This window comes from Gymnogyps californianus, chromosome 13, assembly GCF_018139145.2.
Source record: "Gymnogyps californianus isolate 813 chromosome 13, ASM1813914v2, whole genome shotgun sequence".
NCBI classification, from domain to species: Eukaryota; Metazoa; Chordata; class Aves; order Accipitriformes; family Cathartidae; genus Gymnogyps; species Gymnogyps californianus.
In genome coordinates, this window is record NC_059483.1 from 11272047 (window position 1) to 11298293 (window position 26247).

The 26247-nt window shown below is 45.3% G+C and overlaps 1 protein-coding gene across 2 annotated transcripts in view; it reads right to left on the reverse strand.

Moving 5' to 3' along the window:
• PLXNB1 (plexin B1) overlaps positions 1-2465 on the reverse strand; it is a 41956-nt gene extending 39491 nt beyond the window's left edge. For both annotated transcript variants that reach the window (XM_050904530.1, XM_050904529.1), the window contains exon 1: positions 1332-2465. In XM_050904530.1, coding sequence (XP_050760487.1) covers positions 1332-2465 — 1134 coding nt within the window. The remainder of the gene's footprint in view (positions 1-1331) is intronic.
• Between the last annotated feature and the right edge of the window lie 23782 nt (positions 2466-26247).

Sequence of the window (26247 nt, forward strand, 5' to 3'; positions counted from 1 at the left end):
ATTTTTCTGAAGTACTCACACCAGTTTGACATTTAAGTCCCTTGAGCTGCCCTAAAAATCACCTGCGAAAATTCCTTCTGTGCGGCCCCGCAAAGCACACATTGGGCATGGCTAAGAAATACAACGAAAGCAGGACATCAAGCTGGGCAGTCTCTTGCTTCCCAACTCTTACGTACTTCTCCTGACCTTACATGCGTCCTGCTCCAAGTCTGCTCTTTACCCTTCCCTTGTCCCACAAGTATTCTACAGTCAGCTTTAGCTACCAAAAGGAAAACCATAATTTTAAAACCGGTTTTGGACCACACATCCAAACTCAGCGACTTTGAAAGCTCTGTGGTACCACTTTGCTCTTTGTAGCACAAGGCTGGGAAGAGGCAATTATCTGGACAGCCTGTTCCATAGAAGGAAGACACAAGATAACATGCTGTTCTGCTAAGGACTAGCAACGCCCTCGGTGAAAACAGGCTACTCACAACCACAGAGCCTCACGCCAGGGCACTGCATTCAGCACCGCCCCAGGAGAATGCTGCTGCTCTGTGTTTGTGTCACTGTCCCCGATATCACAGCACCAGCCAGCGTGGCTAAGAGACTGCAAGGATTCAGGGTCACAGCCATTTCAGTTCACATTTTTATCCTGCAACATCCCATCATGCCTTTGCCACAAAATTTAAAGAAAGATTATCACCTCTTACAGCTCTGGAGACAAAGAACAGCCAGGTCAGGAGAAGGTCTTCCTCGGGCACAGAATTTTGCAGGACTAATAGGAAATCAGGATTTTGTTGACACTTTGTTTGGTTATGTTCTTTTTTGTTCCTGGGTGCCTTTGCAGGAAGTTGTTGCGAGGTGCACCTCACCATAAGCAACAGGGACCCAGCACACCCCTTAAATTCCCTTCCCAACACACAGGTGCACATGCACATACTCTTCTCCTTCCCTGCAGTGCAGACCAGGAGATGAAGATACTGATAAAGAACAACCTGAACTGCAACTTCAGTGCTCTTGCCTGCTATTGCCATGAGAGAGGCCTCAGGGCCAGGTCACACCAGATGCTCTCCCCATTGCCACACAGTCCATCTCCCTCTGCAAGGAAACCTGCCCATGTGGTGCAGAGAGCTCCAGCAGCAATGAGACAGACTGTACTTAAACAGGATGCAACAGTTCTTGCATCACGTTGCTGCAGCAGCAAAGAAACAGCCTGAGCCCAGAGGCTTTTAACCCAAGCAAATTTCAATATCCATCTGTGGGAAATGGGCTGACTTCAGGAAAACAAAGCAACACAAGAACACGTTGCAGACTATTCTTTAGCCTGGCAAAGGTGCAAAGCCACTTACCGCTGGCAGCTGGACACAGTTGGAACTGACATCGTATTCAATATACGCCACTTCTGTCCCTTCTTCTGACTTGCCGTCTCTCATGTAGCAAACATCCCTAGTCCAGTTGGTCAGGCGATCCACCTCCTCCATTGCATAGACACAGAGCGCAGACTCCTCGCTCAGTTTGCCAGAAGAAGCCTGCCAGGCAGAGAAGGCTGCAAACAGCACTTCTCCCTCGGTGTCCAGCTGCCCCTGGGCCAGGCCTTTTCCCGGCTGGGTGACATAGGCTGCTTGCAGGAGGCTGTATGTATTGGCTTTGCTCTGGCATAGCAGAGGTAACTCCACATACGAGTAATAATGAGAGTCATCCAGGCAGATTCGTGAGATGTAGGTCTTGTACTCACGTGACTGAGACTTGAGGTCCCGACGGTAGAATAGGAAATAGACGCTCGAGCGATAAGTGAAGGATTTAATGAAATGGTGGTTGTACTCAGAGAGCCGGCCCACAGCCAGTTTTGCTGTTTCTTCATAGGAGAAAATGGAGTGAGAGTCTGTTGCTTGAACATCCCCTCCGTGGGCCCTGAGATTTCGGGTAGTGATGGGAGGAATCCCTCCTCCAACTCCTCGGCTAGTGTACCCTCGTCCCACAAACAGCAAGGGGACCTCATCCTCTGAGTAGGCTATGAGTCCCACAGTGGTGATATTGGGATCGTTGGCAGCAACGTACTGAGTGTCACCAGGGCTCTCTGGTCGGAAGAGGACGTGGTCGATGGACGTGAGGCTCCTCTTCTCACAGATTCCCTGGTGCACACTGCCACACACAATGAGCTCCTTCTGCACGGCGTTCACTAGCAGCAGCTTGTTGTGATTGTCAGTGTGGTGGGCCTGAGGGCACTCCAGCTTTGAGACCGGGGGGAGGCAATCTTTACTGTCCAGAACCGGTCCAGTCTGAACCACGTTCTTCATCAGCAGGTCAGATGTCAGCTGAAAGAGAAAGTTGGTGGCCCCCAAGTAAATGGTCCCAGATTCCAAGTCCATAGACAGGTGGAGGAATTTCGTAGCGTTGCGCGAGAATGTGACATACTGCAGTCCCCGTGGAATCGCTGCTCCCAAGAAACAGAGAACAGGAAGGAAGAACGTTCCCAGAGGCATGGTAAACACTCTGCAAGAGAGGAAAAGCTGTTATAACTCCTCATAAACCAGGAGGGAAGATTAGCACTCATCAAAATCCTTCAACAGCACTCTTATTATGAGAGGTAGGCAAAGAGGACATGGATAACCAGAGAAAGCAGAGAGCTAGACACAAAGAGCCAACACAGGACACTTGCAGAAACACCAACAGAAAGAGGCCTGCAGGAGTATCAGAGACTTCACTCAATCACCTCTACATCAAGATGACAGGCATAGCATATTCAGGAGAAGCTGGAATACGGCAAGTAATGTTCTTGGGGGCTTTCCCAGAGACTGCTGGGTGGTACTGGGGAAAGCTTCTCTTCACAAGCCCAGAACTTGTACTAAACTTGTGAATAAACAGTCCAAAGTACAGATTCATCAATCCAGGGACATAACCTAAGGAGAAAGGTCCTATCTATGCTGTGACAGAAGGTATTTCAAGCATTGAAGTTGATCACTATTCTTGTAACATCAGAAAAAGCCATGTTTAACCAGACTCCTGCACAACTCTTTCCTATGATGCTATATTGGAAGTTCTCCAGGACAGGACCACATTCCTACAGCAGCCAGCACATCGCATACATTGTTAACGAGCAACACCACAGTAAAACAAACCACTGTCCGAGACAAACACAACCTGCAGGATCATTGTTTAAATAAACTGTAGCTGGGATCCAATTCAAAGCAAACTAGTAACCCCTTTGCTCTGTATTTGATCTAGATATCGTAACTAATCCTTCTCTCTCTCATCACTTATGCCTATCAACAGCCTCTTTTGGGTCCAAGACTCTTCCACTACTGCTTCAGAAGAAACCTTCCCATGCCATCTCTGCCACTGAGCATCACCCACCCAAGCAGGACCTGGGTGCCAGTATGAGGCCTCCAGAGGGTCAGTCACAGCAGCTCCCAGCCGCTCCCAGCCACTCCCCTGGGGCCGCCAGTCTGCCCCCCAGCCCTGCCAAGCCAGCCCTGGTGGGCCCCCATCTCCTTGGGCAGATGCAGCATGTCCAGGCAAGGGGGAGACCACCTTATCCTGCTCACTTGTTACTGCACTCTCTGGGGGCAAAGTCTCTTGCTGGCACTCATCTCTCCACAGCAACTCCACCAGTACTGTAAAAGGCGATTTAAACATGCCTGCTCTGTGGACAATGCTCCATTCCTTCCCTGTCCCATGCCTCAAAGCGTAGGCAAGGCCAGATGGGGTGGGTGTTAGACAGATCCAGGGAACCACCAGACCTGTTCTGCTCCTCTCCAGAGGATCTTTCGATCAACCCCTCTTGAAATCCACTGTGACCCACCCAAGCCATGCCACAGATGGGAACAACTGTCCTGAACAGCATGGGGAATCCCACAGCATGGTGGAAATGTGGTAACATTTAGATTAATGCTTTCCCCACAGAGAAAGGGCAGCAGCTGCAAGTACTCATAAGTTACTATGAGTACCACCTTATTTGAATTGAAAAGTAGGTGGCAATGCAGCTGTGAATCTACTCCCTTCCCTCCCTCCCTCCTACAGACAAGGTATCCAAGCTACATACAGCTACACAGATGCCAAGCCGGGCCAGGGGCCCAACAGAGCTGATGGGTACAGTATCTGCTCCAGAACTGATCTGTAATCTGCTGTGCTCATTTTGGCAACTCAGCTCCTCAGGGGTGATGTTTATTTTGTAGTTAAAGCTAAGAAAATTATCATCACTTCCCTCCTACAGCATCATCCCTCTTGGATTTTTTCTTGATAAGCTCAAAGTGCTATTAGCCCACAAGTGCTTAGAGCAGAGGTGGAAAAAAGGTCTGCAGCATTTCAAGAGAAGACTACTCCAGCATTTACTGCAGGACTTACCCAGTTTAGGTCACAAACTTCTCACCACACAAACTGTGTCTTCCACTCGTTCTGTGCAGCACCCAGCACACAGTGTGCAGAAAACACAGTAGCAATGGTGAGAACAATGACTCTAAGACTCTAGAGCCGTCCTTTATTTCACTGCTATTGCAAAAAAAAAAAAAAAAAACCCAACCAAACACCAAACCCCAAAACAAAACAACCACAAAAACCTGCTTTCCAGCTCCTTTGTCAGTAAAACAGGCATCTTTGCTCTACCAAAAGACCAGTTGAGAGGATTAGTCTACTTGTGAAATCCAGCGGATGGAAGGTATTATAAATACAACACATTATTAAATATAGGCTTTGTGAAGCTCTGGAAAAGCTCCACTTCCCATGGTTATTGTAGGTAAGTAGGTAGTACTGTCAGGATATACCCAGACACAGGAATGCTGGCTCTAGGCTGGCAGCTTTCCCCCAGAGCACACAGCTGCCAATTCACACCGTACCAGCACTGTGTTTAGGTTACGTGCACACTAGGGCTTTTGTTTGCCCCGATAATGGACACTTAGTGTTTTCTGCTCTCAGTGCAACGAACACACTCTGCTTCACCCAGATTCGCAAACAGTGCTGAACTAGCCTTGGAGTCTCTTTCCAGGGTGGTGAGAGAGCGCGTTGTAGCACTTGACAGAAGTCCTCATCATGTGAGAGATGTTATCTGTGAAGCGTGATGAGGGATATTTATACAGCCAGCAAGTAGATACGTGTAGATTGAAGGATGGAGCTCTAACTTAACTATATCACCTTCGGTTTATATCAGTAGAGGATATCTTGCCCCAACTCCAAAATGTGAGTTATTTTTTTATGCATTCTCACCATTTTTATTGGAGAAAACTTTATTCAAGGAACTCCTTAATCACACAACTGCCTTGGTACGTCTGCACAGCCATCATGCAGATGTCATGATGGCTTGTTGTGCAACTCTGTCTGGAGTCTCCTCAAAGCTTAAAATGCCTGCAAACAAAACAACAGGCTGATGACCATCCAACAGCGGGAGCTTGACTACGTTGTGACAGAGCCACACTGACATGGAGAAGAGAGTCTTTGATCTCAGAGCAGCTGAGGATCACAAGACATCATTACACTACACCAGTTACAGGAATCTCTAATCTTCTTTCTAGCTAATACAACCTTCCTATGCCAGCACTCACACAGTAAAATCGGCATGTGTCTTTGGAATTTATGAATTCTGAAATACTCATTTTCTGGCTAGACGTCATGCCTACAAGCTGCAAGACCCTGCTCTGTCCACTACATACCATCACTGACAACTGCTGGGGCAGAACTAATGCTCATACATATCACCAGTGGTTGAACTCAAACCCCAGTGTATGACACCATTCTAGCAATACAAATCTTTTTACAAGCTCTCTGATCTGTAGTTGAATCTATCCCTAATGTTTCACTGAAAGCATTTTACCTATTGGAGCACCTGTACTGGAAAAGAGATGGAAAAGCAACTAGCCTTTCATTCCAGCAGACCACAATCAAAAACAGATGCTGCTATGGTCAAAGCTCTGACCTGAAGTTATTCTTCTTTCACTCACCAATATGCCCCTAGAGATCGCTTTGTTAAGAGCTAGTCCTCAAAGGTGTTCCAGGTTAGAAGCTACTATCTAGTCCTCATGACTCTGGGAGAACAGAGGGCAGCTGAGAAGACAGGGGAAGGAAAAAAAAAAAAAAAAAAAAAAGGAAAAAAGGTAGTACAGCATGTTCTGCAAGCTAGTTCTAATCGCTCTGAGCGACAGGTAAACATTGAATATAGTGCTCTTTGTTGCTCTTTGCTGAAGAGCCATTAGCAAATGAACTTGTATTTATTGCTAGGTGAGCAAACACATCAGAAATGAGCACAAGTCTGTGTGGCTATCAGTAGCTAGAAGCATTCCCATTCTACGTGAAAATTGAGATAAAAAGCCAGCAGTGTCTTTTGATTAATTTTTCCAAGTCTTTTCCCAAGCATGGGCATCGCTGCCTTTTTTATTCTTGCTCTTCACAACAGTTAAGCCCATCACAACCTCTCTGGGAGGACAGGAAGGAGGAGGATAACCTACATTTAAATCTGATGGTTTCATGACAGGCTACACTACTGAGCTCTTTATGGATTTACTGAACCGTTCTGCTTCCTGTGCTCACTGCTAGTGTATAACACAGCTGTTACAGACAGATTGCACTAAAAGTGTGTAGCCTTTAATTAATTCTGAAGGCAATTGCCAAGGCTTAAAGATTCTTTTCAAATATTCCATTTTTTTTATGAATTCCCATTAAATAGGAAAATGCTCCAGACAATACTCTGAACATTGCCTCTAACACACTGTGAAATATTAATATCCAAATGATACTTCTGAGTTTCATTTATTTAATCTGGATCACAACAGAAGGGCTAGAGGATTAGTCAGTTCTGCCACAGAATATTTATATCACATCCACAAAACAACAACCAACAACGTGGAAGCAATGGCACTATTTTGTTACGTGGAATTTGAAATAAGACCGTGTTTTCTGTAGCACTATTTTTACCTCTCTGACCTCACGTATCCCTCTCAGAGACTTTACTCATTTATTAAAGAAACAAACCCAGAACTCATTTGGACACATTTTAACAGCGTATCAACACGTAAAGATTATTTCAGTCCTCACATATTATTTCCCTAATACCACATCCTATCCCCCAAACATGGAGAGGTCAGATAATGTTCCAACTTCTAGGCTAGATTTCATACTCAACACCAATCCCAGCAGAATTATCCTTGGAAAAAAGTACATCCCTGAAATTTGCACCTGCAATTTCCACTGTATCATTTGCAGAGCCAAACCACAGCGAGAGCACTAAAAGATTTAAAAATTAAAAGCATAATTCTTCCAGCTGTATGACGACCCTTGTGCTCCAGCTCATTCAAACCACCCAGCAGTAGGAAGCCGACCACTGCTGTGTTTTCTGCACAAAAGCTCTGAATTACAGCCCCCCTTCTAAGTTTCATATGCTCAACAGAGACTTGCTGTTTTCTGCTGTGAAAGATGACATTCCCATTAAATAAATAAATCTTTTTTTGAGTCTTATTTACTACTACCAGGCCAGTCCCCTGCTCTGCTGTTTAAGAACACTTGCAGCAAGCAGCTCCGGCAGAGATGAACACAAACCTCTGTTTTCCAAATAAAATTGACCCCAAGGAGAATCCCAAATCCAAGCCATCCTGTTGGAGCAGGACTGGCAGAGACAAGGGAGCTCTGTTATACCAGATGTGAGTAACACCAAAGTTGAGGTCAAAATAACTTTTAAAAAACCCTCTAAAGACAAAATATCAAATCTGAAACAGTGAGGGAAGGTGGCACAAAACCTGTACTTTCAGGCTACAGAATTAACAGCATTCTTAGGGAAACGCTTGGGAAAATTATGTTTTCTAAACCCTTGATAGTTACTGCTGACCATTACAACGTACTTTTCTGGATGGAGGTTGAAGAAGTTATACTAAAACAATGTTGCACAAAGTATTTTGTCAACTTTGTGATACTATTGCCATTTTAATGATGCTTGTGCATTGTTCGGGTTCTTTGGAAAAACTGTAGAAAGGGCTTCTACCCCTGTGCCTACCTAAATATTAAATTTAGCCATACTAGAATTAATTGATGGTAGTGGACAGGTATTTCCCCTAAACAGGTCTAGCACAACCGATCTTTTCTCTTACACACATGAAAATATGTAATAAACACTAGTTTAAGCTTCCAGTACAAATGGTTAATGAAGAGTTAATGATTAATACAATGTTAAATAGTGAACTTTATAAATCAAGACAAGCTACACAAACATTTACAAGGAATATAAAGCAACCACAAGCTGCTTGCTGTTAAAAGAAGCTTTCTTCATAGACATTGTCATCGTAAATTGAGGGTTGACTTTTCACTTTACCATCCTCTCAAACACTAACAAAATGTGAACTCAAGTACCATGTTGTATATACACTTTTAAAAGGGGAAAATCAAGTCAGCTGTTGGTTTCTCAGTATCTTAACATAATCAAAGGATAACTTTCTGTCGGTGTTATGAATCTGAAGATTGAGTCCTTTAGGATCTACCCAAACTTTCTGCGTAATCAAACCACAGACCACCACTAAGCAATCTCTTCCTCTAGCCCATGAGCTCCTGACTAAAGTCTCCCAGTGAAAGCAGAATTTTTTTCTTAGGGCTCCTAAAATACAGAAACCACCACCTTAACCCAGCAAGCTGATCCCTGAGGGTTATTTACCCCAGGTAAAATGCCTTGTCATTTTGTCTAACTTTGCTTGTCACAGGATCTCCCAAGTCAAAGAGCTTTCTAGTTGCTTTTTGCATGAACAGTTTAAAAACTAATCCTTCTTCTTAATCCTCCTTGGGCAAGAAGATAACGACAGCTATTCTAACTCAGACAGAGGTCCACCTACACAGAAACCCTGGCTCCAGCAACAGACAATAATAGATGCCTAAGAAGTAGTATAAAGGCAGACAAGCATAAGGCAATCCTTCCCCTATACATCCTGCCAGCTTTGGGCCTTCCTGAATCACAGATTGGAGACACATGTAATCCTTCGGATGGATACATTAGGTGGTCTGAGCTTCTTTAGTCAGAAAGAATTCATTTTTCTTGTAGCTCTCTGAGCCCTTTCCAGTTTGTCAGCATACTTTTTTTTAAGGCACCTGACCTGAATGAGCATCCCCTTTTCACAGCACCTGACCCAGACAGGCTATCCCTTTGGGTTTCTAATGCTGCGCACAGAGCAAACACTACTTTCTCCAGTTCGACCCACCAGCCCGCCATTTACCTGCCCAAGAACCTCTTGTTCTTCTAGCTGCCCCATCACATGTCAAGTTTGTATCCAGTCGAATACCATCAGTGACAAATATTTTCCAGGCAACTAGTTAGAAAAAAAAATATCCCGTTCTCTAGCCTTTAGTGTGTAGAGTACATCCAGAGAGCCTAGATAGATTTAATCCAGCTGTAATAGAACCCTGCTGGGAAAGCAGAGCTCACTAAAGTTAACATCCAATTCACCCTGCTGAGCAAATCCACTGTTTCTACACAAACCTACACAAATCTTAGCCCATCACCCCCCGTAGAAACAAATTTGCTTGCAGAAGTTCAAGAACCCAATTGTTGATCAAAATGCAGACTAATATTAGAGCAGAGAGAAATCCCTGCAGTACCCAGGAAATTCCAAAAGCAGATTTCCCATTTCCAGCTAACTGAGATCCAAGAGCCAGTTTTTAATCTGTTTAATATGAACTAAACTGATTTTAAAAGAACTGTCAGCTAAGGCTCTTGGAAAAAAAGGTTAAGCTACTGGGCAATTAAAGTTACAGTCCTTATCGTGATTTAATAAGTAGTTAAAATACAGGAAACCAAGAGTTTCCCCGTCAGAGGAAGTTTATCAGTGATATCTGCCAAGAATTTGTTCTGCAACCTGCACTGTTGAATATGTTCACATAAGATCTACGAAGAGGAATATGTCTAGAAGTGGCAAATTTTATTACTAAAAAAATTATGCATCACAATCAAATTCAGGAAAGACTGCAAAAAGTAACAGAACTCATGTGCTCCTAAGGAACTACACAATATCTTAGATGTCAGTAAGTACCAAAACCAACACAAAATATTCTAATTACATAAACACAACAGGATCCAAATTAGCTGTTACCACTCAGGAAAACTTTGGAAACTTGGTAGGTCAGTTCAGTATTTAGTATCAAGCAAAAAGGCAAATACAACCTTTGGAGTGATTAGGAAAGCAAACATGCATCACCATTATGTTGTTGAATGCTGCAGGCAGTTCTGCTTCCTACATCTGAAAAAGGAGACAGAATGACAAAAAGGACAACAAAGATGATCAAAAGCATGGAGCAGCTTCCTTGTAAGAAGAGACTGAGCAGAGTAGGACTTCGGATGGACAAAGAAACAATCAGGGGGAAAATATGGAAAATTTAAGAGATCTGAAACATGACATAGTGTCAAGATGAAAAACATGGAATAATCGACTACCATGTCTTACAATGCAGAAACAAGACTGCACCCACCAAAGTTACAGACAACTTTTCTACGCTAGTTCAAGGATATTGTCACTGGATATAGAATATTTTAAATAACGTTTAAAATGCATAATTAAATTGTAGAGCTCACTGATGGAGGATGTCATGGAGACTAGAAACATAAACAAGTTAGAAGAGGGATTATATAAATTAATGGAGACTAGATATAGTTGAGATCAGATGATCAGATACAACTCCTGGCCAAGGAAGGTCCTAAACTGATGATGGTCATAAGCTGGGAGTCAGGGGGGCGGAGAAAAACCAAAACAAACCCACCACATTATACATGCCCTGTTTCTTACAGCCCTCATTAAGTGTCTGCTTCTGGATTTTGTCAAAGACAGGATACTGAGCTACACAGAGCTTTGCAATTTGCCCCAGGATGACACTTCTATTTAGACTTCTTATTTTATGGTACATTTATAGATTTTATTTATTTTTAAGTATTAAGAATGTAACTTTAGCCCTGCCTAATCGCATATTTAGGAAGCCGGAAAACTAACCTCATTGACTATTTCTAAAGGCATTATCTATCATATTAACATTTAGATACCATCTAACTGAATCCTGACAGCGCAGCACAAAAGTTAATGCACAATACAGCAGCGAAGCAAGCAAGCGTCACCCTCAGCAGACTGGGAAACCAAAGCAAAGGCCAGAGCCACGGTGCACCGAAGTGGCAGAATCAAGCTTAAAGCACCAACAGTCCCTCTTCCAAGAACAGCTCTTCCCTGGCTGCTAAATGTTTGATGGAAACATCTCTCTCAGACACCGACTGAACAAAACAGATAACATGTGTTTGCCGTACATACAGCTAAGCACTGGGTAGCGTTCAACAGAACTGCTATTGCTAAAAGTAGGTCAGGACTGTCCGTTCTAACCAGGGAGAAAGGAAAGCTAAAGCATACCAGACTATTTGGCCAGGTATTACAGAAAACCGTCATCTGGAATTTCATCACTACTTCAAACAGACGTGATTCATATTTTACCGGCCTCCACCTCAAACAAGGCACGCCTTCCCAACCACACTGCCCTCCCTATCATTAGGGGCACCTCTCCCCAGCCTCAGCCAGGATCCTCCTGTTCTCAGCTTTGGCTCCACAGGCTACAAAAGCCAAAGTCCTGCTCTGCACTAGCTGCCTTAGCTATTCTTGCGTTGATTTCTATAAAGCAGAAACGCCCGTCCGTTTTGTCCAGAAACAGCCAGGACAGCACACGATCTTCTCAGTGTAATCGCTTCTGCCTTAGAGTCTATTTTCCTTGGCAGAGTGCCCTCCAGAAGGGAGGGAGGAGACCTCCTGCAACCAGCACATGCTTCCCAGAGGACAGCACTGTGACCCCTAACCAAGCTCTCATGTCCCAGAGGCAAAGGCCACACTCCCAGAGAATTTCTTTTGCATCTAGCCTGGCCTTGGAGTAATCTAGCAAGAGAGGAAAGGAGCTTGAAACATCCTGTGAAAGGAAGCCAGTCCTACACTTGCACCCCAAGAGGAAACCATGGTCTCCATGCCAGCATCATCAGAGAGACCTACCACAAAAGGAGTTCATGCTAGCAGTGTTACAGACCACAAGCAGACACACAAGGACCACATCCCGAGCTCCACCATCCAGTTGTCAAGATGCAAATCAGAACCATTAAACACTGGAGGGGCCTGCCTTGAATAAATCCTTTCGATCTGCAGACACTGAGCAGTGCAGGGTGCTCTGGCCTGTTAAAGAACAGCATTTCCTCAACACCGCAGAAGTCTTCAATTTTTGTACCACAACAGCTCTATAAAGAATTAATACGCCCTGGGTGGACAGGCAGGAATTCTTCTCCTTGGAGTTTTCCTTCATTTCAAACAAAATTTGCTTTTTTGCCCTCCCCAGTAATCTTCTGGAGAACCATACAGCCTGACAGCAGTTTGACAGTCTTCCCCTATCACTCCAACAGTGTCAGCAGTTCTGGCTACAGCCATGAATACAGGCAGTAACACGCAAATAAATTTAATGCAATGCAACCACATGAGTAGCATCTATCCCCTCCCACCCAGAAAAGACAGCAAAATCAACAGAATTCCACATCACTACCACAATCTGCTTGCGGTTTGCCTTCAAACTAAGTTGGGGTATATTCTATCTTGTATTACTCAACTCATTTTAAAGCATTATCAGAAATGCAGCTTTGATCAATTAATCTTCCATAAATTAGTGCCTAAGCCTGGAAGGCTATTAGTAGTCAGCTACAAACTATTAGGCTCAATATTCTGGTAATTAGGTTACACAGGTCTGCTAGATAATGATCCAAGTTGAGGTGGCCAGGCATTTTCTTCCACCTCTGCAAGCCAATACTAAGGCTTTCATAAGGCCAAGAACAGATAGCAACACACCATGTTGTTCAAAAAGCCTGGGGACCTTCCCTGGTTGCTCATAACACGTATAAAACACAATAGCTCCCACTGCACTGCTATAGAAGACTGAACAGGCTGGGTGCAGACTTGAGAGCCAGAATCAACTTCGCACCAGTCTCAACAGCCCCGAGCAATGACCCTCCCACACAGGCTGGGATCTTTGACATCCAGTGCTTGCAAACATAGCCCAACATAGAATGGTGGCACAGGAACCATCCATGAAGGGCTCTCAATGTGCATGTGGTCGAGGAGCCACGGGCTGGCAGCAGCGACGCAGCATACTCTTCCACCCTACAATCACAGCCCTCCATCCCAGACATTGTCCACACTTGGAAGTTCTTGTTTCAAGGATAAAATTCAGAGCACCAGACTGCATACGGATAGGCGTGGGAGAACTACTACTGTGCATGGGTCATCAGGCAATGCTCTTCATTCATACCACTGCAGGTCCACAATCTGGAGGAGTGAAAATGAGCAACATGAAAATTAAGCGGCAAAGAAAGCTGAAGCTAGGACACCACAAGATTTGGTACTTGGAGAAATAAACCATCTGGAGCAAGAGTTCCCCAGTCACTTTGTTAACAGGCAAACATCTAGTCACATTTTATCCAGAACAAGGAATTTTATTACAAGACAAAATTCACGATAAGAAATTTTAACACCATCAAGTAGCTTTGCAACATGAGCTTCTGTTCTTATCTGTACACTCAGATTGAGGAGATCCTAACTTTTTCTGGCAAAATATTTGAGCTCCTGGTCCTGTCCAGGGCTGAGAAAGCTTCTTTGGTGCTGTCCTAAAGGCACCAAGGTTCAGAACTGGCTACCTGTTCATGGCAGCCATGAATTTTAAAGGCTTTTCGGTTGAGACTGTTCTCCATCTGGTTTGCTACCGTCCCACCTTCACAGTCTGACAACCACTGGCTGGGCAGGACTGACTGGCTCTTCCCTTTGCCTTTCAGGGAAGCCCAGACCTTCACCCTAGGGCCAAAGAGATGCACTAACAGGTCTGCTGCATAAAGTGCAGTGCTAGTCTGAAATGCAAACTGCTATGAGCAGGAATTTCAGCCAGTATAACCGGCTGACTGTCGGCATTTCAAGAGAATGCTACCTTGCCAGGGTCACCCCTGGGCAAAAGTGCCCAGGAGACAGGAAAACCAGATTTACAGTAGCTTGTTAGGAATAGCACTGAGAGTTTTACATCTGAGTGGCTGCTCTTCTGCTGGAAGGAACAGCTAGACAGAGCAGAGAGGCTGGTAAGGGGAACAAGGAAAAAGTATGCACATCTGTGCTGAAAGGATAAAACATAGCCTGCGGTCAGCACGGTTCTGTTTGCAGGCTGTCCCAGTTCCAGGCACCCTTCCTCTGTCATTTTAAGCTATATACCCCACACAGCAGGGACTGTGCCTTCCTCTGGGAAAGGAAACTGTTCAACTCTGCCACAACATAGGAACTAATCAAAACCCCACAAAAATGTGGCTCAGACAGCACTCTTCAGACATATGTGTGGACCAAACTGAACAATCGGCCACCTAACATCAACTCAGTGGGCCACAGTGGGGCTGACACAAGTTTAGCATCATAAAAATCTTTTAAATTAAACCTTCTCAGGGCTTAGTGGGAAATACACTAGTTGAAATCACGGACCAGCTAGGAATAGAAAAGATCATACAGGCTAAAGACGAGTTCAAACTAAATCTAACCTGGACAGACTATCTGGAGAATGGCAGACAGGTCCAGCACTCACAGGAACAGGCTGAGAGAGAATCATTGCTGGAACAAAACTACTGGTGAAAACAATAATCGAGAAATTATTGAGTGAATAAGTAAGAGTGAAACAAGAAGGATGCTCTCTAAATGGTATAACAACTGAGCCCATTGCTACTCTGCAATGATCAGGCTTCTGGTTTGGGATAGAGACTTCTTCCTGGATCAAACAGCTGACTAAATGGTGCAACACATCAAGACAATAGGGGAACAATCAACAGGAAGGGAACTTAAGCCCACTCCACCTAGTCCCAGTCTTCCCCAACATGACCCTTGTCCTAATCCTGTATGTACTCCACCTGGCTTCTTGTCTCAGCCCCAGGCCTGTCTGTACTCCTCATAGCTGTAATCTGAGCACACGACTTCTCAGCCAGTCCATGGAGTGACTTTCACTATAGAATATGAGATGCAGACAAGTCAGTTTCCGTATCCTTGCAAAGGGGCTATAGTTTCCCAAAATACATCAACTCAGTTGTGTTCAGTCATATGAGCATGCCTCCAAGAATACACATCATCTTAGTTCTGCTACCGGTCAGCTTTCCATTTCCCAAGGACCACAGCAGCAAAGTTAGTCAACAAAAAGAAAAAAAAAAAAAAAAAAAAAAAGGACACTACCTAACAGCAGAGACCACATCCCTAGGGACAAAAAGAAAAAGAAATAGCCCGACATTGTTCTCTTCCTTCTGAAAGGAAAAGTTCAAAGGAATGACGAGGGCTGTTCTGCAGATTTGGGTAAGCATCTAAAACCAAATGCAAGACCAGACCTTCAAGGGTGAAGTATCTAGAAGTGAGCCCTATTTTTAAGTTATTTTTAAATGTTTAGACAGGACCTAAAATAAGACCAGTGTTTTGAGTACGTCTGAAGAGTATGAACCTCACGTAGGCCATGACATTTTTAGTTTGAAAATGCTTTGGAACAGGGATAGTACTGTTTATACATTTGCTTATCACCCATTTTAGCTCAAATTAAGTTACAGTCCATTACCAGGCAAAAAATACTCTTTTAAAGGGGGGAAATTCACACAAACAAGATTTAAGCTATCAGCAGCAAGACAGTCTCTGTAACTCAATAAAACACGTACCTTCTCAGAGCAGCAGGAACAGTATATGCCTCAGAGAAAGGGAGAAAGTCAGCTTCTCTGCTTAGAATATTTGTCTTCACACCACCTTTCCTACCTGCATAGTTTCCAGAAATATACTCTCCACCTTTCTTCAAACTCAAGTCAACAGTCTGCAGACTCCAACAGCCCACAGGCAATGCCTTTAGCAAGTAAGAGGTGCATGCAGTACATCACAAGCAGCACAGAACCAACCTAGAACACAAGCTGTGCCAGTCCCTGTTTTTACAAGCTTTATTTGTATCCCCCCTCCCGCTCCACGCTGACAAACCAGGTTGCAGTTGTCTGGCTCTGGCCTGAAACATAAGTACGAAGTGAGCACATAGTAGCACTTTACCTCCCTGAACACTCTCCCAGGCTTCAACAATGTGCAGGAATTTCTTGGGGTAGAGGTGGTTTCTATGCATTTAGTAATCTTCAATAGCTCCCTTCTTCTATGGAGCTGCCCTATGTCCTCAAATACACACAGATGTTTGGCATTCACAACATCCTGTGGCAAGAAGCTTCCCAGGTTAACTGCACACATCAAGGACTAAGTCATTATTTGTTTTTAAGCTTACTACATCCTGGCTCCATTCAATACCTATTCATACTTGTAATGGAAGAGGCAAAAAAAAAGGTTGCTCCCCCTCTAACTTTTCCATGGCATTCAGGATTTGAAGATAACTATCACTCATCACTTTTCAGGTGGAAGAGCCCCAGTTTATTCAGTTGCTCTCTGTATGGAAGGTAATCCTCGCCTCTGGTCACTGTTGCTGCTGTTCCATTCCTAATAACTGAAGATACCTTTGAGATGCAATCGTCTTCCTCAAGCTGCAAAAAACTCAACTTCCATATGAGCTGGAGAAACTAGTGTGATGATTTCAAATACAGCAGGGATTCCCAACTGCTATAGTGAATTGCTAGTCGGGTAGTTCTCTTAAAATATGCAGCCTAACTTCTTAAACTGAGTTTGCTCAAAAGCAAGTTTACTTTCAAGCCACAGCATGCAGCTACACCTTCTTCCTCCAGAACAGGGTGTATTTTTCAAAAACTTTCTCTTCCCATTAGTGCTTTGAAAATACAAATAACATCCTTATATTTGATTTAGCCTGCTCTGATGAAGGATATATCCCTTTTGACAAAGGTTGCGTGCCAGAGCTTTATTCTGTCACATGTTCTTTATAAACATTTCAATCCATCAATTTTTTCCTTAAGCATGGGCACAATATTCAGTGATTTCCTGATGCTACATAAAACAACAATATCCTTAACAGACCTTGTTCTTCTACAGAATCACATAAGAATACTTGGGTTTAGACACTGTTTTTTTCATGACTCCCTCAAAATCCTGAGTGATTTCTTCCACAAGTGCAGTGATCCTAATTGCTTCCTGCTTTCTTGATTATCAGATATAGGACTTCGCTACTTATACATGCTTAGCTCAGTAAGCAACCTAAACTTTCCTGTCAGGCTGAAATATCTGGCTTTTCTCTGTCCTTTGCCAGTTTCACTATTAGAAGTTAAACAAGCATTTTTAAGATGCAGAGATGTAGAAGTATAACTGGAATTAAAAAAGCAGTGAGGCCATTAAAACCCAACAGAATTCAAGAGAGGGCAGTTACATTACCTAGAGTTACAATACTCAGTGCTAACAGCATTTTTAAAAATATAAACCTACCCCAATTTAGGGCTTTGAACCATTCGTTAAGGGTTAGAAGGAACACCTCACCCCAAACAGCCCATAACTGGTCCTGATCAAAGGGGAGAACCCTCCTCTCAAGGTGGTGGATATCAAACAGCACACAGGACTCAGAAGTTCATCTCATCGAGCCTCTAAGTTGAGCCCAGCTATTCCCATCTCTTCCACTAGATCCGATGGGCAAAGCACTTAGCTGTTCCTGGAAGCTGAGCTTCTCGAATGCAATGCAGGAGAGCTGACCACATCTTCGGTGACATCAAACTATCTCAACCCTGAGAGTTACATAAAACCTGCACCTGGAACATGACACAAGGGCTTATTTTCACATAAGGCATTCACCTGGCTCCAGGTATTGCACCTGCAGTGCTTTTAGAGGCAAAATGTAGAAACAGATTTGGAATTTTATTCTTTACCCCACTGTGATATGCATAGGTCTGCATTATTTTTCCACTGAAAGAAGCTCAGATGCTACCAAAACAAGAATCTAGTTGTTATAAGGTTAAATACTTAAACAAATGGAGCATACATATCTAGTGAAGAAGAGCTCAGCATGCAGTGGGAGACATCTTGGAAACAGAATTGCAAGACAAGATGCAAGACCAGAGAGCAATTTGGACTAGTCTTTTATTGAACTACCACATTTGGAACTGGAGCTTGACATAGCTATGCAGAGGCTTTGCATCACATATGAAGGAAGTATGTGGCCCCAGGTCTAGAAAAATCCAACGCCCCCCGCTATTCTGACCACTTTGCAGAGAGCACACTACACAGAACTGCTTGCCAGGCATAGGAAGCAATGAGAAAGAAACATCTACAGCCAAAACACATCATCACACTTTGGAAAAATGTGCCCTGCACCCCCCAAAGCTGAGGGTTTCTCCTGAAGAATTCTTGCCTTGCACACAGCACAGCAGCTGTATGTTTATCTTTACTCTAAAAAAGAAAAAGCAGTGGTCCACAAAAGATAGGGCAGAAAATCGGCCCCTACACTGTTTAAAAAGGAAGGGAGAGAAGAGGAGGGAACATGTAACACTCTCCTAGGTAACATCGAATTGCTACTTCGGCTGCACAAGAATGAAGTAGAGCGCGACTCGGATAATAACCGTAACTCACATTTCAGAAGTTAGTTTGTTCAGCCAGGATCTTTCGCACTTAAAGGTACTAAAAAGCATGTCCTCTAGTGCACTTCTGCTGGAGCATTTTTCCAATAGGATCTGGACAGAATTCATTTGATATCTCAAAGGATACAACATATAGACCTCTGTCCTCCCTATGGTCTTTTATTTTTTTATGCACTCTGAAAGCATGGATCCAGAAGAGACTGGCCTGAATTCAAGTCATCTTAAGTACTTACTCATTCCCTATTTCAAACAGCTTTGATTTAGTGGTTTTACTTGAACCACCCAGAGCAATGCAAAGCTGAGGAAACCAGACTCGCCAATCTTTGTACATGTGTTATATATACTCAGGATTTATTCTTGGAGCCTCCACATTGAAACAGGTTTTCTGAAAACTTGCTCTTTACCATCCAAGAGTTCAGTCCAGGTCTACTACCAAACTGAAACCACACAGGCTGCACACAGAGAATTCTGGGCTTGCTGTCTGGCTTTGTTCATTGTTTTTATTTCTGCTGAGCCCTCCTGCTGCTATAGCTGCAAGTCCAACAAGCAGACATCCTTCTGATGAAGGGCTCCTGTACTCACAGTGCTCTAACGCAATACTCATCTCTCCAGTGCAAGAGTCGGTGACTCATCTAAATCGGTACCTGGTATCCAGGTGCCAGGGTTTCACTCCCCAACCAGAAGTTCATGCAGATCTGCAGATCTCCAGCAGCTCATTCAGTCTGGGATCTCTGCTGTACCACCCTATATTTGATATTCAAATTTCCATATTCAAATTCCACACATTCAGAGTGCTTTGCCAGGCAAACTGAAATAGGAGTTGTAACTATCCTGTTTAACAGGAAGCAGCCTGAAAGGAAAAGTCAGTTTCATGGAGATGTTTCTTCAAGGGTCTACAGCTGTCAAACACCACAGAGCTCAGCCAGCACAAAGCCATCACACCGCATGGTGATTGACAGCCAGATATAAACATCACCCCTGCTCCAGGAGTCTGTCTTTGGATTTGACAACACTCACTGGCCCATCTCTGGCCATAGATCACCATCAGAAAGTAGCTTTTTTGTTTTGTTTGTTTCCATCTGTAGGTTAAGCTCATTCCTCGTACAGAAAATGTAAAGTTTAAAATTTATTTTTTACATTGCAACAGAGATGGAAGTGCAGCACCAGAGGTGCCAAGAAGATTCTTGCAAAAGGTGTACAGTGGCCTGACTTAGGTGCCACTGCAACCCACAGATCCCAATCAGTCCCTCAAGAAAGTGGGGTGCAGCTGGGGAGAAGACAAAGACAAAAATGACAAGCAAATAGACAGGCAGCCTTTGGAGTAAATACATCTGCTTACAGCAGAACTCTACAGATCAAAGCTGCTGTTGAAGAGATACCCTCCGTCCTTCACAGGATTTCCCTACATAAAGGGAATGTTCCCTTTACAAAGGGAACAAGTGCATATTCTCACATATAGCCACTCACTCTTTCCAGTAGACCACGTGCCTGGTGAACCCACTCGACCAGCTAATCACAGGTGGTACAGTTCATCAGGTGGGTTCGTTGTGCAGCAGCATCAAGAGGCTGCCCAGCATTACACTGGCCACGCAAACCGAGATGATCAGGAACACGGAGTAGCCCAGCGGGCTGCAGCAGTCCATGGGCGTCCCAGTGCTGACTCCCGGCGCATTTTGCTTACCATCTGGACTCTTGGGAACGTTGAGACACCTTCATTTCTCTTATTGAAGAGTGTGCCTCAAGCTGGAAAAAACAACATAACATGAAATGCAAAGACTATTTTTCCAATAAATTAAATCTCTGTTGCACTTGACTTCCGCTGTGGTTCCCTTCCCCCTGAGAAGGCAAGGTCTGGCCAGCTGCACAAAGTCCAGGCAGCCCTGGGAAAACAATGGGATCTTTTTCTTGCCAGAACGAGCCTTCCCTTTCACCCTTCTAACCATGGCATGGAGGACACCCCCAGTGCGTCTGCAGGGGAGAGGAGTCTGTTGGCATAGCAACAGTACACCCTAACTCTCTGCTAATGAACAGGGATAAAATGTTTTGTTCTCATTAGGAAAAATACAGACACATTCCTGATTGGTGAGTAATGTCTCTGCCTCTGGGAGATTAGCTCAGAGCTGTGCAGCCTGAAACAGCCTCAATTCAGCCCACTGCAGTGCTTCCCTTGAACAGCCACTCTCCAAGGACCGCACGTCTCTCAAGGGCAAGCCTACAGAGCCTTCTGTAGCACTTTGCCTTCGGGCCTGAGACAGCTCAAGGCAAAAATAATGAGAAGAGGCTTGACAGGAGCAAACCAGAACAGGCACAATGGGAACACACGCCCTGGCCCTGCAGGAGCACAGCAGAAAAGCCAGCTCTTGCTGGTGCATTTGCTGCACCTGGGTCCCAAGCTACCGCCACAGCAGGCAGGAGTTTCTCTTTGTGCATCCACCACAGGTCTGCCTCGCACAGGGCTCAGATCAGCCTGTGACTCCAGCTCCCACTCCAGCCACTATTTCCCATTGCTGGGTGAGTAAAGGGACAGAGCAAAGAGCTGCAGTATACTCGAAAGCAGAGCTCAGCGACCATTAAGTGCCTGGGTGCAGAAAACTGAACAAGGGCTGCTGCCTACTGGTCTTTATTAGGATTTTGGCATCTAACATCAGCAAGATCCACCAGGAGGAATCACTTCGGCATTTGCAGAATATTTGCACAGATGCTGTTGTTTTCATCACTCATGTCTGTGTCTGGGTGCTGACCCAGGCTACTCTCTTGGCCTTGCAAGAAATAAAGCCTCCGCCCCACACAGGCAATACTGCTTCCCAAACCCTCTCCCCTCCAGATCCTGCTGCCACAGGGGCCAGCACAGCAAGTGGGAGAATCACAGTACTTCACCCTTTGCAAAGAGAATCTGGGGCAGAAGCAAGGCCAGATACCCCCTGCACAAACAAAAATCCAGTCTCTAATCACACATTTGCCATGCTTTTTGGCATAACCTGGTCTGCACAGCGCAAACACAGCCCAGCAGAATTAAACCGTGGAATTGCACTCCAAGCCCATGGTTCGTGGGTTCCTTGAACCATGAGTACACATGAACATCGTGAACAATGCTACCCTGAGTAGCATTCTCCTTTATGCTACTACTGGGTCCCATCCACTCACATCAGTTCACCTTGCCTTGAATTCAGAAGCTGTTGAGAATAGGGACTGCACACCTTAGTCCTCAAAGAGGACTTCAGAGAGTATTTCTAGGGGCTGAATAGGTACTCTAACTCCCTTCTCCCTCTGCTGGGAAACTGGTACTGGCCAGGATTAGTACCCCATGTAGAGATACACTCAGCTCCAAAGCAAGCTGGGATGTGGTAGAGTCCTCTTGCTCTCCCAGCCCCCTGCACTGCTGATGGAGAAATGGTGGGATTTGGGCTGTTAAGGCAGCCGCAGGCTGTGCTCCAAGCACCCGCTAACTCCCTTCCTTGGCCCCTCAGACTTTCACCTGCTCTTCCTCCCCTTCCCACTCCCTCAGGGCTTCAAACAGCTCAACTCAGCAGCTCAAAATGGTGCAGGAGTCAGCATCAGGAAAGAAGGGCCCTGATACCTCACGCCTTTGAGAAACTTGCACGTCCTGTAGGGAACGACGCTCCTTCAAACACTGCTGCTCTCGCTCAGCCACAAAACCCGTATGTTAACCTGTGCTGTGATCTGCTCATGGAACTGCTGGGACTTGATTTCTACTTTACATCCTTCCAGCTGAGAAATAATTTATTTCAGTCCCCTAGGCAGGAACTCAATTGCCTGCAAAGCCATCTTGGTCTGCTTAAAGGAGGGAAATAAACCAATGATCTTACCCAGCGGCCAGCCGAGCGGCGACAGACCCCGGCCTTGGCCAGCAGCCCCTGTCCAGCCTGCGGTGAAGCTCAAATCCCTCCCAGCCCACCGCAAGGCCGGAGGGGCCCGGGTGCTGTTTTCCAGCCTCCGGGCATTTTACTTGTTCCAGGCGAGATCCCTCCCCCAGCCCTGGTCAGAAAGGAAAAGCCGTGGGAATGGAGCTCAACACCCCGAGGTAGGCTCACCCCCAGCCGCCGAGGAGCGCTTAACTCCCTCCGTGCCGGCGGGCAGCCCTCCGCAGAGCCTGCCGCCGCAGGGATGCCTTGCTGGCGGGCCCTCCAGCAAAGGGTTACAGCTCCAGGACTGGCCCCATCCTGCTCCCCAGGCCGCACTGAGAGGCACTGCACAGGGGTCGGCTGGCCTGCAGCGGAGCCCTCAGCGCTGTGCCACAAGCGGGAGGACAGCCGAGGGCAGACCTGCCACTCACCCGCCACAGTCCCTCACGCTTTCCCAGGACGCCCATCGCTCCTGCTGCCCTACCTTTCAGTGCTTCCATCCTCCACCAGTACACAGGCAGCAAGCCACGAGAGGAGAGCACTCTTTCCATCTTTCCACGCTCCCAGCAAGTCCCAGAGGCTGCCCACTTAACAGAAAGATATCTTCATCACTGCATCGAAGCACGCTTTCTTCCTTTTGCTCCGCATGCTGCAGTACAAAGCAACCCTCGCTCCGCGCAGAGCGTGCGGTCAGCAATCAGCCGGCATGTCAGGAGTTAAGTTAGCATTTCCATTCTCCTGACCTGCACCAACACTGGCTGAATATCGAGCTATTCTTTGCAGCTTGATAAAGCATGAGAAAGCTGAAGGCCTCACACACTCCTCTTTTCACAGCTTGGCCCCCTGCCCACAAGCTGTCACTCCCTGGCACCCAGGGCAAAGAGAGAGAAGGAGGCCAAACTGCAGCCAGCTGCAATGAATCACTCGCTCCCCCCAGTTCCCTCCTCCCCAGGGAGCCTGGATCCCTCCTTCCGGCAAGGGGATAATGTCTGCCTGGCTACGCTGGCTTCTTTCACAGAAAGCGCCATCCTTTTCGGGGGCAGGGGGGCTCCTATTGCAAAAGCTGCTGCCGCAGAAAAGCGCAAAGCAGCTCCCAGCAAGGCCAAAGTACGAGGACTTCTGCTTAGCAGCTGGATGGGAATGCACTCCTGCAAGTGTTCAGCACAAACACCATTTAAAAATCTGATGTTGGCCATTTGTCTAAACTGCAGAAAATTCTGGAGGAAGGCTCAGGCACAGAATCTGATTTGAAGGAGACCACTTATCCCTTCATGCCCCGCTCATGCAATATTTATTTCAGGGACTGATTCCCATTGCAGTCCCTTCGTAGCTCCCCTTCTCCTCCTCACTACAACATCCAGCCCAATCACCATGTCTCATCCAACCACCACCACCATCCCCTCATATTTATTTTGAGAGGTTCCATCATACAAACTGCTTCCCTGCGTTAGAGTTCATTCTTCATTTTTAACATGAAGCAGCAGATGGAAATGCATCCAAATCTCAGGGTCAGCGGAGTCCAAGACAAAAAAGCAGCTGAGAAGGCACAGGAACACCAAGGTCACCACGTGCCTTCCTTGCGCTACAGGCTTGAGTTTGGAGAGCAAAGCCTTTGCAAGGTAAAGATGTCAGCTGTTTGCTTTCTGAGGAAGGGGATATTCATCAACAACACACACACAGACTCGGTCCCTCACCATCAGCCTAAGCATGAACTAACCAGTGGCACGTGGGATATTTCCATCCACTCATTTCTTTCTCCTGCAGAGAAAGGTGTTCACTGAACGGTAGACTGTCCCTGCCTCAACAGTCGCATCTCTCTCCCACTACAGAAAAAGGAGCTGCAAACTGCGGTTTTACTGGGAGAAGGGTTTAACCCCAAGCCCAGTGAAGGCAAAGTCTCGCTGCCTCCAAGGAGAGATGAGAGGTTGCTTTCCCAACAGCACAGGCTGCCACCTCCAGCACTCTTCTCCCACTAGCAAATCTGTAACCTTCCCTATCCCAGTGCCTCATATCCCTAACAGCCATACAATAGCGTCTACGCCCCTTTCCTCCATAAGGCACCCATTTAGGCTCCAAGTTCAGCCTACCTGTCTGCTAGTAGTGTGCTTCAAATTCAGTCAGTGCCAGGGCAGGATTACACACATTTCTCTTATCTCTTCCTTCACTTGTGGGGTGATGAAGGAAGAGTTGCACAATTCCCACCTGGCAGCCAGTACGTATTCAGACACTGACAAACTCATCAACTTTGTTTGGTCACCCAAGCGATCTACAAAGGATTTCTTTTATTATTGTTGTTATTTGGGTTTTCAGGGCGTTTGTTTTTACAAAATCTGGAACAGCACAAACCAAAATGTAAATAATGAAAAGAAACTTTTTTTTTTTTTAAAACAGAAGTGGGAAGGACCTTCACTATTCCTAAAGTTACTTTCATCACAAACTGAACTGAGTCTTAAAAATGCTCTTTCAGGGACACAGGCTGTCAAGAATCACAAGTAACCACATTCAATGCCATTTTATCACATACTCTGTCAAATGACACACTACATATGGATTTATCCCTTATGATACATTTATATACTTTATATATAGTATATAAACTTTGTAAGGTTTCTCTTGCACTCCTATACATCTACATCAATAAGTGCCTCCTCCACAACACCTGCAGCTACAAAACTAGTATATTGAAAAGATTATTACACTGAGCATCCATAAGTTAGCAAGCTCTGGAACTTGGGTTACCCCTTGTGCCAATCAAATACAAAACACTCCCTAACTGTACAGACACACACAGTTTTGCTGTGGGAATGCTAGCTCATTCAGCATCACCCTCCTCTGCCAGAAGGATCTCTAAATGCAAAGCTTAATAGAAACAGTTAATATCCCGAGTGTGGCTCTGAGCCATCTGAGCTCTATATGTAATATAAACGGGTTCATAATGCTCAGAATAGCACTCTGGAGTCCTAGTACAGACTAAGACCTCACTGTATTAAGTGTTGCGTAGATAGTTGTAGTGGTGCCGTTTTCTCTTCTGTAAAATTACTGAGCACCATATACAGGCACCAACTGTAACCCATATTTTACAGAAGTTAGGACACAGGAGAGCAATGTATACTTTTCAAATGTCTTTTTTTGGCAGCTAAATCAAGTTAGTATTTTCACAGACACACTGGGGGGAGGGAGGGAAGGGAACACTGAGGTTACTCTCTCGCTGGAGCAGACAGGCAAAAGCCCAGTTCAGCCAAAGCTCACTGAGGCTCTTTATGTTCCCGTTCAGTGACAGAGGTCACTTGTCGAAGACTGAACCAGATCTGGTACTGGGCTGCCTGCTAAGCGCGCTGGCAAAAGGATCTGAGCTATACCCTTCTCTGCAGTTGTTTGCGTTTCTTCAGGAACACCAAAGGCCTGGAGTCTGCTCCAATGCTGCTTGCACCGCCTTTGCTAAAAACATGCCTTTTAGCTCCAAAGTAAAATGTGCCTTAAATTCCTCATGCTCTGAAGAAAGGAAGCCCATACACAGGATCTATGAAGGTAATCGCTTGTGTTTGCCAAAACACTTCATTTAAGCAAATTCTAATTATTTTGGCACAGATTTCAGGATATTTTCCTACCATAAATACAGGTTAGATCCATGTTTGAGCAGATCATCCTGTGATCCTCTTCAGGTTCACACTGCACGGCGGGTGCTGCAGCCTCCTCATACTTCCCAAGCATCCAGAAGTCACAGCTCTTCAATTCATTGATTTTTAAGAGGCACCAGGTCACACTTTCTGGCCTTCAGCTGACCACAGTTCATGAGCTTTCTGCACATTTCTGGCTTAGGAACTGTATGTGTTTGAAGTGAATAGAGACTAGATGCCTTTTGGCAAGATGCCTGAGGCAAAGGCCTCAGGA